Source organism: Camelus bactrianus, chromosome 24 (assembly GCF_048773025.1).
Source record: "Camelus bactrianus isolate YW-2024 breed Bactrian camel chromosome 24, ASM4877302v1, whole genome shotgun sequence".
In the NCBI taxonomy this organism is placed as follows: domain Eukaryota; kingdom Metazoa; phylum Chordata; class Mammalia; order Artiodactyla; family Camelidae; genus Camelus; species Camelus bactrianus.
The window spans coordinates 6,506,346-6,523,621 of record NC_133562.1 but is presented as its reverse complement, the minus strand read 5'-3'; the positions used below and the strand labels follow the sequence as shown (position 1 = coordinate 6,523,621).

At 37.8% G+C, this 17,276-nt stretch overlaps 1 protein-coding gene across 13 annotated transcripts in view; it reads right to left on the bottom strand.

The window, feature by feature from the left end:
* LOC105071405 (methyltransferase 4, N6-adenosine) overlaps positions 1-17,276 on the bottom strand; it is a 198,463-nt gene that overhangs the window by 32,352 nt on the left and 148,835 nt on the right. For 12 of the 13 annotated variants that reach the window (XM_074352513.1, XM_074352520.1, XM_074352514.1 and 9 more), the window contains one exon: positions 5,347-5,464. Coding sequence is in view for 2 of the 13 variants with exons in the window: in XM_074352527.1 (XP_074208628.1) it covers positions 5,389-5,464 (76 nt within the window). In the remaining 11 variants the exon portion in view is untranslated. Of the gene's footprint in view, positions 1-5,346; positions 5,465-6,898; positions 6,965-17,276 lie in introns of all 13 variants that reach the window. The other variant, XM_074352526.1, reaches the window with a different exon arrangement.

Sequence of the window (17,276 nt, the reverse complement as noted above, 5' to 3'; positions counted from 1 at the left end):
TGACATATTTTGAAGGATCTTGTGATGCGTGGTCAATATCTGGTACTTTATCATGAGACATAAGAAGCCATTGGAAGATTTTAATAGATCATATTTATCTTCTGGAAAGATAACTCTGGTAGCCATGTGGAGGACAGATTGGAGGGAGGTGAATCTAGAGTTAAGAGGGCCAATTAGAAGGTTATTGTACTAGATCAGGTGAGAAATAATAACAATCTAGTTTAAGAAACTGGCAGGGAGATTTGTAAACCTTTGTGCCATGGGTGTCATGGTTAAGAGAATGGGCCCAGGAGCAAACTTACTAGCCACACAACCTTGGATAAACTAACATTTTTCTGTCTCACTGTGCTCATCTGGAAATGGAGTTAATAGTGATACAATGCATATTACGCCAGATAGTTCTCAAAAGAGATCTTAACCATCTATATTATTAATACTATTATTAGGAAGAAGAATCAGTTTTGAGGCTCAGATGCAAGATGATGAACTCACATACTGAATTTGAAATTTACGGAATATTCTCCCTGGGGCTCCCGAGAATTCTGGATACATTGGAGTCTCAAGAAGACACAGCGTTATGTATCTGTGGCTCTCAAAACCATCAAGGTAGAAGAGACAATCCAGGAAGGATCAGGAGGAAGACAAGGTTAAGGCTGGCACTTGGAGGAACACTTTCTCTCAGAGGCAGATGCAAGAAGAACCTGCAAGGAGATTTAACCAGAGGAGTGGGGAAAGAAACTGGAAAGAACGCTCCGTAAGTCTAAGGAGCAGAAAGGTTGAAGAACAGAGGATAGCTCAACAGGACCAAAGGTGAACAAGAGGACAGATAAAATGAACACAGGCAGGGATGGTATTGGCAGAATGATGCTGGCAGAATGTGCTGTGTTAAAGAATCAGTGGGATGAACGAACTGAAGAAAGTGCACATCAGTGATGCTTTTAGGAAGCACGGCTCTGGAAAGAATAGTGGCTGGAGGCAGTACTTCTACAACAGAAAATGGGAAGAAGACAGTGAAGGAGAATTTAAACCCTGAGGAAAAGAAGGTAATTTTAAGTTGTACAGGAGGTTAGAGGAATGAGGATTCAAGGCACAAGTGCAGACTATAGCTTAATAGGAAGAAAGATAAATGCTTTCACTGAGAAGTAAGGAAAAGACATAAAGATAAATAATACTGCAATCCAGTAACATGGGTAGACCCTGTTTCCTCCGTGAAGTAAAAGGCACAGTCACCCCCTGAGAGTAAGAAGAATGGGAACAGTTTGGGAACCACATGAAGGGTTGTTATACATTAGCAGTTGTCCCTGTAGGAAAAAGAGAGAAAATGAAATAAAAATTTCTAAAAGATCACCATGCTGCACTGAGGACCAGATCAAGGTTGAAGACCGTAATCTGTACACACATCTGTACTGTTATGTCATTTTCTTCAGTAATGGCTGCCTACCAGAGTGTAGCAATGTGTACTAAGCATTTTAACCTCATTTTTCTCCCTAGATGCCTAGAAATGTGCCTTGCACATGGTTGTTCATTTTATTTAATTTATGGTCTTAAGCAGATGATTCTACAGCCTTCATGCTTGGATGTTTAGTTTCAAAGAGAGAATCTAGTACAATTTGTTTCTCTAAATCCTGGCTGTTAGATATTCCTTAAACACCCCACGAGAGAATGATGCAGATGCATGAAAATGAAAGTGAACCTCAAATTCCTTAAATGTTATTCTTACAGCATAAACGATTACTGAAATGTATTCTTTGGTAGATTTGCTGTGCCATCTGGAATGGCTTCCGGCATTCGGAGTTACACTCCTGTTCCCAAGTCATGGTGGTTTCAGCCAACTAGAGACAAGGCCATCTGGAAATCAATAATTAGCACCTTTTTTGTATTACTTCTGCTCAATATTTGCTTTTAGGTCACTAGCTGGTTTAAAGATTCTATATTTTAGTAGGTATTGACTTTTTGTAGGCATTTTTGCATATTTCTATGTATTTCTACTACCATCCCCCGCAATGTTCTATTTCTAATAGTGTTCTCATTACAACTAGCTTTGCTGAGTCTGTTCCTTTTATTTTCGATTCATGTTCATGCAAGTAGCTAAGAGGCTAAATGTAATTGGGAGCCTCTATTTTTCTCATTCTGGATATATTACATTTTTTTTCCATCAGAGATGAGAAATTAACTATTTTTGTCTCCATAAGAAAGTTTTCGCCAAGTCAATTTTATATTAACTGGGTGTTTTCTTTTTGTCTTTTACAACTGCAAAATATAGCCTGAAATCCTTCTGTGATCCTAAAGGAAACAAAGTCAAAATAGGATTATTTATACCTGCAGAGAATAGGCTTAGAAGATAACCTGTAATGACTGCTTCACATGCAGTAGGTGCTCAATATATATGAATGAGTGGCTAAAAGCTTTATCACAAAATAATATATAATTATCAAATGATTAAATATTTATGGTACTTTTCATAAGAAAAATAAAATTATAGTTGTAGTAAAAATTTATCTACAATTTAATATTTAAGCCTATACTTTCAACTCATCTGTATTGTCCAGTTGTTAATTCAAACTTTTTTTTAATGATTACTCTGACTTTTACAGAGTAAGAGAACACATAAATATAAGTGTTTCATTCATTAAGTAGATAAGGCACATCTTTCAAAATAAGGCTTTCTAATTCATCTCTTCTGAAGTGTTAATTAGTTCATCTTGGCTATCTTTTCCCCTTGATACAAAGATTCGAAAAAATTCCTGTCAAAAAACGATGCCCTGTAATGATCGTCCTGGTGTTCCTTAAGGCTAAGATATTATCTGATAGAGGCTTGAATCAGATCCAGACTCATTGCCACCACAGACAGTGCTAAATAAATACTTAATGATTGCTATGAATTATGTTAAAAAAATAATATCCAACTGAGTAAACCTGAGGATCTAATTGGCTTTATTCAATGATTCATGAGTAGGGTAGCATCCCACGCAACAAACAGAAAGGAGTTCCAAAGAACTATGCAAAACGTGAGAGCTTCACCGCAGAAGTGGGCAGCGAAAAGGAAAGAGCAGATTACTCTTCTTCCTCTGGGTGATAGAAGGGGTCTATGAGGCAATCTAGAGATTACCTCACTACCACTGACCAGGAAATTCCAGACTGACTGGCTTAAGATTACATTCCTGGGAGAAGTTGAAACTGAAATTAGGTTGGGTAGTAAGTGTTGGTTTGCTGATATGGAGCTTGGCATAGGTGATTCCATTTTGGGCCTGTTGTCTCTTTTTTAATGATTATATTTCTAGTATCAGCTCTGCCAACAACTACCAGTGTGACCTTGACAGACAAAGAAAGGAAATTTTCAAAAAGGTCTATTCAATAGGAAGATAAACATTTATGTATATCTACACATGCAGCATCAAACTGCATAGAGCAAAAATTTTAAAAGAGGTAAAGATAAATCCCCCAAAATACAAAAGAATTTTGGCACATATTTCTCAGTAACTGATATAATGAGCAGGCCAAAATATCAAAAAAGATGTAGAACATTTAAAGATATTTCAACATTAAATAATTTATACATAAAATACAGAATTTAACAACTGCACAACATATTACTATCAAGCACACATGGAACATTTGCAAAACTTGTTATAAACTAAACCAAAAATCAAGTATCAATAAATTTCAAAGGAGTGAAATAAAACATATCTCTGTCAGTGGATCTGAGCTAAAAATAGAAAGGAAACTAGAAAACCCACAAATGTATGAAAATTATGTAGCATATTCAAAATAACCCATAGGTCAAAGAAGAAATCAAAATGAAACTTAACATGTTTGAACTTCAGGAAAATTAATATATAGCAAGTCAAAATGTGTGGGATGCAGCTAAAGTTGTCTTTAGAGAAAAATTGATAATATTGAATAAGAAAAACTGAAAATAACCATCTGAAGATTAATTTCGAGGAGCTAGAAAGAGAACAGAGAGTTCTATTCAAAGAAAGTTATGAAGGAAAATAATAAAAAGAACATAAATCAATAAATTGGAAATCAAAAAATGAGTCAAGAGAGCCAATAGTTGGCTTCTTAATAAACTGGCCACAAGGATGATCAAGGGGAAAATTAAGGCACAAATATTAATCACCAAAAATTTTAAAAGAAAATATCACTAAAGACTGGACAGATATTTTAAAAAGTATGTAATATATAAAATTATGGGGGAAAAAGTCAATTTGAAAATTTAGATAAAATACCAAAAGTTCCTAGCAAAAGATATTTTAACACCTTCATTGTGGTATGGTTCCTGGATAGTAATCAACGCGTATTTCAAATGCACAATTGGATGCATTTTAATAGATACACACACCACTGAAACCACTACCACAGTCCAGGCAGCTAGCATTTCCATCACTCCCCAAAAGGTGCAATTTTAACTGGCACCAGGTAAAAATAGCAGAGCATTTTATCTAATAAAGATACTGAATCTGTAATCAATTTTTATAAAATAAAACTTCAGGTCTAGATACTGGTAAAATCTTCCAAACATTTAAGAGAGAAAAAACACAATCTAACACAAGATCTCCTGCACTGTATAACAAGAGAAGATACCTTCCAGCTCATATTATGAAACCACTATTACCTAGATGCCAAAATCTAACAAGGACATCCCAAGAAAGGAAAAGCACACGCCAAATTCTCTCATTAACATGGTATCAAAAATCTCTAAATAAGATATTAGCAGTATGTTCCATACAATGTTTCCACACAAAAATGAAATTATGCTTTTAACAATGTTTTCCTGGTAACTACTTTCTCTCTTTCTGAAATTCCAGTTTGGTTCAGATGAGTTTAAGAATATCCCACCAGACAAGAAAATTTGCAGAGTTCTGTGCTTTGTTTTGTTCAAGAGGGGTGGGTGTGACTAAGGTCCTGAAAGGGGAAAAGGAGTTTCCACTTTTGGCAAAACTGTCAGGAAACACCTTCTACCAGAACACATTCTCGCCTCTCCTGAGCAGTGAATCATCTGCTCCTTTTGGAAGAGCTGCTTTAGAGATCTTAGATTTTCCCTTTTTGTGAACATTTGTGATAATTTTTGAAATCTCAGATATTTATGATAAATGCATACAGAAATTCCATTTGATTCCCCAAGATTTGACTGTATCATCTCTTAAGGGATATGAAGCAAATACACATATTTATTTATCACAGGGAAACAGTACACTGCATTCTAATAATGTGCTTCATCCTTCACAATTTATCTACTTGGAAGCCTCTGTTGGGGAAAATTACATAAACAAGGTTATCTGTGAAGAATATAAACTCAAAGAAATATTAAACTTTTCTATAGAGATGAGATGTTGTGATGGATACCTTCTAAGGGATCCTTCTGGATAAACTGACGTGACTTTGTTATCAGAAGTGATTTCCACTTAGGAGGATACACGCTTTGGCCTGATGACATGTCGCATATGAATCACCATTCCACCTCCTGCAGGAAAAAAATGCCAAATTTCTTGTTTAGCTTAGAAGAATACGAACTTAACTTACTGCTAAATCTTTAAGAACAAAAGGAGTTTTCTATCGCAAGTTTTATTGTCAAAGATAGCCACTCTCCTTTTCCTTCTATTTTTTATGCACTTCGTGTTCAAGGCTGACAGTTTATCAAGGGGCTGGATTGCCCCTAGGGTACCTGGAACCCCTGGTAAAAATCTTTCTTGGGACCCCTGTCTACATGAATAATTTGAGTCACCCCGAATCAAGAGGCCAGCACCATCCTGGTCACCCAGTCTCATATGCCCCCGGAAACAAATAACAACTTGCCTAGCAGGAGAGAGACATCTGCCTGGCAGCCCTCCTAGAAATGGGGAGACCAGAATAATGCCACAGGTGCAAAGCTAAGAGCTGCTCTGGGTATCTGGTGGACCCCACGCCAGGGATAGACGGTGGGAGAGAAGGAAAGAGCCACAGGGACTAGGAGCCTCCATGGATCTGGACCAGGTTCAGGGAGCCCCTCTTAAACAGTGCTGCCACCCAGCAGTTTCCAGGCACACAGAGTGGACTTACAACAATTTCCAAATGTTATATGAAAATGATGATGTATTTGATATGTCATAAATGTACATAACATATGATGTATCAATGAGAATATTTAAAATAGAAACTATAAGAGAAATCTACAGAAATATTATATAAAAGGAAACTATTACTTTATATTTGTCAGAAGAGATGGAATAACCAAAATATAAGGATCTTGAGACAAAATAATGATATATATCAACCTATGTATACTGATAATAAAAAATAACTTCTTTTGACCTGGTCACACAAATACATGGACAAACTTCAAAAAGTATAATAATACATAAGATATTCTCTGACAACAGAACAATAAACTATAAGCTATCAAAAAGGAGTGGGAAGATAAAGGAAGGACCAATTTAATTACTTAAAGGGGTAAACTTTTATTATTAAAATATCTTGAGTAAAATAGAATAGCAAAATAAAAATTACAGAATAATTTTAAAATATTGGTAACAACACAGTTATATTAAAACCCCTAGAAGTTTCACTTCTAGTTATAGTTAAGATCCTACTGGAAAGACCTTATTTTTTTTTTCAAATAATGGCTATAAGCCCTGGACATTATAGAAGGATAGCTACCTCATTAGGCATCCCATAGCATAGTTACACGAGTCATGGACAACTCTGGCAAGGCGTACAAAAGCAAAGGAGAGAAATTGCATGTTGTGCATTCACAACTTTTTTTTTTCTCAGGTAAGTGGGCTAGTGAGGGCATTAGTGGAAAAATACGGTCATCCCTGATTGGGGTTCCTAAAGAATAAATCCCAGAAGACATGGGCATTCGAGAAAGAGTAATCCCTCGAGGGAAAGGGCTAGATGGTCGTCACCAAGTTTGACTGACCTAAATCTATGACTGACTTCAGAATAATGGATGTCCACCAGCCAATCACCAGTCAGACCAGAGCTGCTATTGGAAAATCAGAGTTTACAGTTTAAGTCTCATTTATATAAAATGATAAAACAAATGAAATAGCATTCATCACAGAAAAATATTAGAATCCAATGCCCTCATAACTTCTGTCATAAGATCCAATATGCAATTCAAAACTATTTGACAGCCGACACATCAGTAAAATGATATACAGAAAATAAAAATCAATGGTAACAACTCTGAGTGAACCATATATTGGAATTAACAAAACAGAACAGCTACTATAACCATTACCAAAGATGTTCAAGAACAGAAACAAGAAACCAGCCTTGTGATGAAGCAAAAGGTACAAAATATTTTCAGTTAAATAGAAATCATTTTTAAAAGACCAAATGGAAACCCTAGAAATGAAAAATAAAATGTTTGAAATAAAATACTCACTGGAGAGACTTAACAGCAGATTAAAGATAGCAGAGGTAAGAGTACATGAATCTAAAGATAGATTAATAGAAATAGCTAATATGCAGAACAGAGAAAAAAGTGAGCCTGAGAGACCCATTATAGATAATATCAAAGCATCTAACATAAATAATTGGAGTGCAAGCATAAGAAAAGATAGAATGGACCAAAAAAGTATATAAATATATTTGAAAAAACAATGGCCAAAGTTTCCTAATTTTGATACACACGTATATAAATTTAAGATACTTAGTGAACACCAAGCAGGAAAAACATGTAAAGGACCATGTGAAGACACATTATATTCTAACTAATCACAGCTCAAAATACACAGCAAAAGAGAAACGAGGAATTTGGTCAGATCATTTTGAATTTCCTTCCAGAGGAAGTGGTCAGAACCCACAATTTGATCAACATCTCTCCTTAATTCTATCTTGGCCGATTTATCTGTTCTCTTTTCTGTCTTTTTTTGATTTTTTGTTTTGTTTTTTTGGTTCAGTGTTGGAATCAGAAAATGTAGATGAGAACAAATGTAATTTTCTAAATTAGAAATTTTGCACATTGAGGTAAAAGCATAACAAAAAACATCACATTTGATTATAAAAAAAGGAAAAGGTGGTTATCACCAAGAGTCAGATGAAACAGCCAAGTCCTTGCATAGCATTTTAAACAATCTCTTAAGTAGAAATGTTACACGTAGAGTGGTAGATCTAAGAAAAAGGTCAGTAGACCCATAGTTTTCACTCCATTTCTCAGGTCATTATCTCAAGCTTCTTGCAAATTAAACTTTAACATGCCTCTCTGTGATAGAAATCCAACTGTCTTTATTTAGCGAAGATAGAGGCAGCAAAAATTGATTTTTTTTACTATGGCATATTATAACAAATCGTGGTCCATTATACTTTATGAAACCTGCTTTATAGAAACCTCTACCAGAAATTTAAATGTTTCTAGTCATATGTAAATTCCTTCTCTCAATATTATCCTCAGGGAAAAATAAATGCCAGTCACAATGACATCCATAAAAAATGTCTCCTGCTCATTTGTATAAAAGATCAGCCCGAGATTTCCGGAAGATGGCGGAGTAGAAGGATGCTCGCAGGTCACCCTCTCCCACAGATACACCAAGACCCACAACTACAGATCCACTCAGCCAACCAGAGCACCGGTGGAACTCCGACAGAACATCACCCTCTTCAAAAGATAAAGACGCCAAAAATCTGGTAGGAGAAAAGGAAAAAAGAACAAAATGCAAAGCAGCTCGGGACGGGTCCCGCGGGGAGGGAGCGGCAGGGGAGGACTGGCGCTCGCTCGCTGGGTCTCCCCTCTCCAACTGAGAGGCCAGCGGGACGGAGGGGGAGCCTCCGAGGCTCAGATCTGTACAGAGCAGCCCTTGACTAACAGAACTAAGTTAAACGGGCACACAGCGTCCCCCCCACACCCAGCCTGAGACGCGGGCCGGCAGCGGCGGGCAGGGCCAGGCTGCACAAGCCGGGCGGAGGACGGGGGCGGTTGCACGGAGGCAGCCCCGGGGGAACGCAAGGGGCTGCGCGCCGTGGCTGTGGGTGCACAGGGCAGAACAACCTGGGCCCTCCATAAAACAGAAAGGTTGACGTGCTCTCCGGGAAAGGGTGCACACCCCCATCTCTGAAATCCCGCGGAAAGTTTTTGGGGGAAGAGAGGCGGGGCTCAGGCGCAGCCGCCAAATCCTCTGCGCTGAGCGCCCAGGCGGGGACGGGGGCGAAACCTGCATCCGCACCGAAGGGCTTAGCAGCCTCAAAGGCCAGACTGAGACTGGCCTGCAGCCCAGGGCAGATAGGGTCCTTCCATCCTGGTCACTCAGAGAACTTGCTCCACAAAGACAAACAAGGAGCTGGGTTCTGGCTTGGAGCAGGGACAGGGCTGTCCCTCCGTCTTCCCCGAGCCCACCCGCGGAGCGCAGACCAGGGCGGAGGCGCAGCCGCACAGAGAGCAGAGCTACCGGCCGCGCAGGTAGAGCGAGAGCGGCCCCCCGCCTTTCGGGCAGGAACACAGCCCCTAACCGAGGTGCTGGGAGGGGGCACGACCCGCCCTCCTACCCGGCCAGTCTGCAACATCTGACTGCGGCATCGGGAGGGGCAGCGACCCGCCCGCCCACAGCAGAGAGCTGCACCTGACCCAGTGTTAGGAGGAGGCGCGATCTGCAGGTGCTGGGAGCAGCACGGAAGAGGGCGCCAATGGAGGGCCTCTGAAAACAGCAGGCTGAGCTTCCAAAACAGGACGAAGAAAGACTTCACATTAAAAGCACACAGACTCCAGGAGAACACCGACAAACCCCACTCCCCCTTTTTTTTAAAATCTGTTTTTACCTATTCTATTTCCTATTACTCTCTTAATTTTTACTTCTTAATTCATTTCTATTTCTCTTGGGTTTTGATGTCCTGTTATTGATTAGACACAGGTTTCAAATACATCTATTCATCTCCCCCCCTTTTTTGTAAAGGTTTTAAAAGGACGTCTCAACCCGATTAATACTCTGCCTCAACTCGCTCTTCTATTACTCATTATACACTGTTTTTAAACCCTCTTTCTCTCTTCTTTTAAAATTCTTTCTCTCTCTTATTTTTTTTTCTCTTTTTTCCTAAGTTCTATTCCTAAATAGGCATTAGATAGATAAAATCCTTAAGGACCAAAATAAACAACTGATACTTCATAAACCAGTGCCAGAGAGGTATGAGCAAGATGAAGAAGCAGAAAAACCTTTCCCAATTAAAAGAACAAGAGAAATCCCCTGAAAGAAAGATCAACGAAATAGACATCGATAGCCTACTAGATCAAGATTTCAAAAAAGGAGTGATCATATTGCTGAAGGAATTAAAAGAGATAGTGTTTAGAGATATAAAATATGTCAAAAATGAAATTGAAGCTATAAAGAAGAGCCAAGTAGAATGGGTAAACTCATTGACAGAGATGAGGAATGATCTAATAGCTGTGCAAAGCCGACTACATAATGCAGAGGAACGAATTAGTGATCTAGAAGACAGGGCAATAGAAAGCACCCATTCAGAAGAACTACAAGAGAAGCAAATAAAAAATAATGAAAATAGCATAAGGGACCTAAGGGATAACATAAAGCGTCCCAATCTTCGCATAATAGGGGTCCCAGAAGGAGAAGAAAGATCAAAGGGGATTGAAACGGTTTTTGAAGAAATCATGACTGAAAACTTCCCAAACTTAAAGAAGGAATCAGATATCCAAGTACAGGAAGCTCAGAGGGTCCCAAACAGGAAGAACCCAAATAGACCCACACCAAGACATCATAATCAAGATGGCCAGAGTCAAGGATAAAGAAATGATTCTAAAGGCAGCAAGAGAAAAGCAAAGAGTAAGTTACAAGGGAACCCCCATAAGGCTCTCAGCTGATTTCCCTACACAAACACTACAGGCCAGAAGGGAGTGGCAAGATATATTCAAAGCCCTGAATGAAAAAAAGATGCAGCCTAGGATCCTTCATCCAGCAAGGCTATCCTTGAGGATAGAAGGAGAAATAAAGAGTTTCACAGACAAAAAAAAAGCTGCAGGAGTTTAGCAACACTAAACCCATGCTAAAAGAAATATTGAAAGGGCTATTCTAAATAGAAAAGCAGCAGGATGCTACAGAAATGAGAAACTCACAACTGGAAAGGTGATAACTCATGAATTACAAATAAAGTAAACATGAAATTACAAAAGAAGACATACAAATCACTGAGAGTGGGAGAGGGAGGCAGGGAAATATAGAATATTTTTTTCTTTCTTTTTTAAATTTTTTTTAACAGTAGGATGGGTTTGAGATCATGTTACTATCAGTTTAATAAAAACAGTTATAGTAATGGGTTGACAGATTTACAAAAAAGGGTAACCACAAGCCAAAAATGTACAAAGGAGTCACAAAAATTAAATAAAATCCATGATATTACAAAGGAAAATTACCAAACCACAAAAGGAAGAAGAAAGGAACAAAGAGGATATACCAATTCAACTGCAAAGATAAGTTCAAAATGGCAATAAACACACATCTATCATTAATTACTGTAAATGTTAATGGACTAAATGCTCCAGTCAAAAGACAGAGAGTGGCAGACTGGATAATAAAGCAAGAACCTTCAATATGCTGCATACAAGAGACCCACTTTAGGGAGAAGGACACATATAGATTGAGAGTGAAAGGATGGAAAAGGATATTCCATGCAAATGGAAAAGCCAAAAAAGCAGGTGTTGCAGTACTGATTTCAGACAAAATAGACTTTAAAACAAAGGCCATAAAGAAAGATAAAGAAGGACATTTTATAATGACATTTTATAAGGAGTGATACAAGATGAGGATATTACACTCGTTAATATATATGCACCCAATATAGGAGCACCTAAGTACATACAAGAATTACTAACAGAGATAAAGGGGGATATTGATGGGAATACAATCATAGTTGGAGATTTTAACACTGCATTAACATCACTAGACAGATCTTCCAGACAGAGAATAAACAAGGCAACAGAGAAATTAAATACTACAACAGAAAAACTAGATTTGGTGGATATTTTCAGAGCATTACACCCCCCAAAAATAGGATATACATTCTTTTCAAGTGCACGTGGAACATTTTCCAGGATCGATCATGTACTTGGGCACAAAAGAAACCTCAACAATTTTAAGAAGATAGAAATTATCTCAAGCATCTTTACTGACCACAATGCCATGAAACTGGAAATCAACAACAGAGAAACAAAGGAGAAAAAAAGGAAAGCATGGAGATTAAACAATATGTTATTGAAAAAACAATGGATCAATGAGGAAATCAAAGCTGAAATTAAAAAATACCTAGAGACAAATGATAATGAAAGCACAACCACTCAAAACCTATGGGACACAGCAAAGGCAGTGCTAAGAGGGAAGTTTATAGCGATACAGGCCTTCCTCAAAAAAGAAGAACAATCTCAAAGAAACAATTTAACCCACCAACTGAATGAATTAGAAAAAGAAGAACAAAAAGCCCCCAAAAAGCAGCAGAAGGAAGGAAATAATAAAGATCAGAGGGGAATTAAATACAATAGAGATTAACAAGACCACAGAAAAAATCAACCAAACCAAAAGCTGGTTTTTTGAAAAAGTAAATAAAATCGACAAACCTCTGGCCAAACTCACAAAGAAGAAAAAAGAGAGAGCACGAATTAGCAAAATAAGAAAGGAAAATGGAGAAATTACAACAAACAAAATAGAAATACAGAATATCATACGAGAATATTATGAAAAACTATATGGAACCAAACTGGATAACCTAGAGGAGACGGACAAGTTTCTGGAAACATACTGTCCACCAAAACTGAATCAAGAAGAATCTGAACACTTGAACAATCCGATCACTAGAAAGGAAACAGAAATAGCAATTAAAAACCTCCCTACAAATAAAAGTCCAGGACCGGACGGCTTCACCGGGGAATTCTACCAAACATACAAAGAAGAACTCATACCAGTCCTTCTCAAACTCTTCCAGACGATTGAAAAGGAGGGAATACTCCCAAACTCATTCTATGAAGCCACCATCACCCTGATACCAAAACCAGGCAAAGACACTACAAAAACAGAGAATTATAGGCCAATATCACTGATGAACATAGACGCCAAAATCCTCACCAAAATTTTAGCAAATAGAATCCAACAACACACAAAAAAGATTATACATCATGACCAAGTGGGGTTCATCCCAGGGACACAAGGCTGGTTCAGCATACGCAAATCAATCAGTGTAATACATCACATCAACAAGAGAAAGGACAAAAACCACATGATCATCTCAATCGATGCAGAAAATGCATTTGATAAAATTCAACACCCATTTATGATAAAAACTCTTGCCAAAGTGGGTATAGAGGGAACATATCTCAACATAATAAAAGCTATATATGACAAACCTACAGCCAGCATAGTACTCAACAGTGAAAAACTCAAAAGCTTCCCACTAAAATCTGGGACAAGACAAGGATGCCCACTATCACCACTCCTATTCAACGTAGTCCTCGAAGTCCTAGCCACAGCAGTCAGGCAAGAGAAAGAAAGAAAAGGGATCCAAATTGGAAAAGAAGAGGTGAAAGTGTCATTATATGCTGATGACATGTTACTATATATAGGAAACCCTAAAAGGTCCACACAAAAGCTACTAGAGCTGATTGAAGAATTCAGCAAGGTAGCAGGTTACAAAATTAACGTTCAAAAATCAGTTGCATTTCTTTACACTAACGATAAATCAACAGAAGAAGAAAGTAAAGAAACAATCCCCTTTAAAATAGCACCCAAAGTAATCAAATATCTGGGAATAAATCTAACCAAGGAGGTGAAAGAATTATACACAGAAAACTATAAACCATTGATGAAGGAAATTAAAGAAGACTTTAAAAAATGGAAAGATATTCCATGCTCTTGGATTGGAAGAATCAATATTGTTAAAATGGTCACACTGCCCAAGGCAATCTACAGATTTAATGCAATCCCTATCCAATTACCCAGGACATATTTCACAGAACTAGAACAAATCATAATAAAATTCATATGGAACCATCAAAGACCTAGAATTGCCAAAGCATTACTGAAGAGAAAGAAAGAGGCTGGAGGAATAACTCTCCCAGACTTCAGACAATACTATAGAGCTACAGTCATCAAGACAGCATGGTATTGGTACCAAAACAGACATATAGACCAATGGAACAGAATAGAGAGCCCAGAAATGAACCCGCAAACTTTTGGTCAACTCATCTTTGACAAAGGAGGCAAGAATATACATTGGAATAAAGACAGTCTCTTCAGCAAATGGTGTTGGGAAAACTGGACAGCAGCATGTAAAACAATGAAGCTAGAACACTCCCTTACACCATATACAAAAATCAACTCAAAATGGATTAAAGACTTAAACATAAGACAAGATACAATAAACCTCCTAGAGGAAAACATAGGCAAAACATTATCTGACATACATCTCGAAAATTTTCTCCTAGAAGAAATAAAAGCAAGAATAAACAAATGGGACCTAATGAAACTTACAAGCTTCTGCACAGCAAAGGAAACCAGAAGTAAAACAAGAAGAAAACCTACGGAATGGGAGAAAATTTTTGCAAGTGAAACCGACAAAGGCTTGATCTCCAGAATATATAAGCAGCTCATACGACTCAATAAGAAAAAAATAAACAACCCAATCCAAAAATGGGCAGAAGACCTAAACAAGCAATTCTCCAAGGAAGACATACAAATGATCAAAAAGCACATGAAAAAATGCTCAATATCACTAATCATCAGAGAAATGCAAATCAAAACTACAATGAGGTATCACCTCACACCAGTCAGAATGGCCGTCATTCAAAAATCCACAAATGACAAATGCTGGAGAGGCTGTGGAGAAAGGGGAACCCTCCTACACTGCTGGTGGGAATGCAGTTTGGTGCAGCCACTATGGAAAACAGTGTGGAGATTCCTCAAAAGACTAGGAATAGACTTACCATATGACCCAGGAATCCCACTCCTGGGCTTATATCCAGAAGGAAATCTACTTCAGGATGACACCTGCACCCCAATGTTCATAGCAGCACTATTTACAATAGCCAAAACATGGAAACAGCCTAAATGTCCATCAACAGGTGACTGGATAAAGAAGAAGTGGTATATTTATACAATGGAATACTACTCAGCCATAAAAACCGACAACATAATGCCATTTGCAGCAACATGGATGCTCCTGGAGAATGTCATTCTAAGTGAAGTAAGCCAGAAAGAGAAAGAAAAATACCATATGAGATCGCTCATATGTGGAATCTAAAAAACAAAAACAAAAACAAACAAACAAACAAAAACAAAGCATAAATAAAGGACAGAAATAGACTCACAGACAGAGAATACAGACTTGTGGTTACCGGGGGGTGGAGGGTGGGAAGGGATAGCCTGGGATTTCAAAATTGTAGAATAGATAAACAAGATTACACTGTATAGCACAGGGAAATATACACAAAATGTTATGATAACTCACAGAGAAAAAAATGTGACAATGAGTGTGTATATGTCCATGAATAACTGAAAAATTGTGCTGAACACTGGAATTTGACACAACATTGTAAAATGATTATAAATCAATAAAAAATGTTTAAAAAAAAAAAAAGATCAGCCCTTGGTAGCTTCCATTGTAGAGGCAAGCTCAAGTAGTTCACTTTGACAGGCTCTGCCAATTGTAGTGGTAACATTTTCCAGTTTATTTTATTTGTTTGTGCTTAATAGATGTCACTTTTATTTTTTATTTGTACCTGTGGTCTGACATTTCCTATGTGTTCATTTCCAGAATTTCTGAACCATAAAGCAATTCAGGAGCTGATCCCAAGCAAGCTGCTGACCACAGCTGCCTACAATTAGTGATATTTCACATCAGCTGAATTCTACTAAAGCAAAACAAAAACAATTTTTTGTTGTTGAAATTCCTAGGTTGGTGTTAAATCAAGAAATTCTTAGGTTGGTATTAACCACTTCTGAAAATTCATTTTTTGACAGGTTCTTGACTCCAAGCTCTCTGTGGCAACACTTTAGGAAAAATGTGATGTTAGTGAAGCCCGTTTTGTGTTGGTCCCTACTTCCTGATTTTCTGTTTCTCTCATCTCGCGGTGCCTCCTGGCCTCACCTGCTCATCACCCCCAAACTCCCATTGTTCATGGATTCTAGCTCCGCCTCAGAAGGTTTAAAAGTTTTTTATTGTAGACATCTTTTGTATTTAATTGGAAATAATGAAGAAACTTTGTACAAATACATTTTGTGCAGTCTAACAGAGAGCAAAACCTTCAACCACCAATCCACCTCCAAATAGATAATTTCAGGTACCAAATTGACTGACATCTCTTAATTCCCCTGATATCACAGTCTGGCAGTGCAGCTGAGCTGGGGGTTATCCTGCCACAGTTTTGTGGGTGCCCATCAAAGATGTAAGTTTCCTGAGTCAGATATGAAGGAAATTTTATTATTTACATTTTAAAACTGCAAATTGCAGTAGCAAGAGTATCATCTTTTTTTTTAACCAATTTTGCAAGCTCCAATTTCCACAGGGTACATGAGGAAGACTAGATAGCATCTACACACACAGTGGGTTGCACTGCAAGAAAGGAAACCAAATTTTTATAACAGTAAAAGGAAGACATTATCATTGACTTGACTGCGTTAGACAGTAAGCATGCCTGCCCATTGCTCCAGAGGGAGAGGCACTGCCTCTAGCTTCTGAGGTTTTGAGCTAAACATCTTGAAAAAATCACCCAGAATTAAAGACAACTAGTGCTCAAAAAAATGGGTAGAAACAAGAGAGATCCATGGAGAATTATCTTCCAACAAATACTTGGTAGTTTTTATTTTATAAAACCTTTTTTAACTTGTGGCAAAATACCATCAAAATAAATCTGTAAAAATTTTGAACACAATCAGGTTTTAGGCTATTTTTTAAGTTATCAAAATGCATTGGATTTGAGACAAGAGTAGTTTGCTTGGCATACATGATGGGATTGTTTCCAAATAAAGAAGTTCCAAAGTTCTCTTGTTAAGTCCATCAAAGAGTCAGTGACTTCAGCTAAACAGGAGAAAACAGAAATGTCTGCTGGTGAGTCAACTCAGTGAAAGTTAATGGGAAAGTCCCACATCTAAGAGCTGCCATTGTTCTCAGAGGGAAGAGACCCCTCAAGTCACAGTAATGGGAGCTGGGGCCTGAAAGGCAGCAATACCAAACCCTAACTGGAATCAGGTATCCAATCTAAATTGGTCCTAAAATCATGCAACATACTTTCCTATAAAAATAATTAATGTTTGGGGTTTCAACTTTCCAAAAGAACAGGAAGCATATTATATATTTTCAGTAGTACA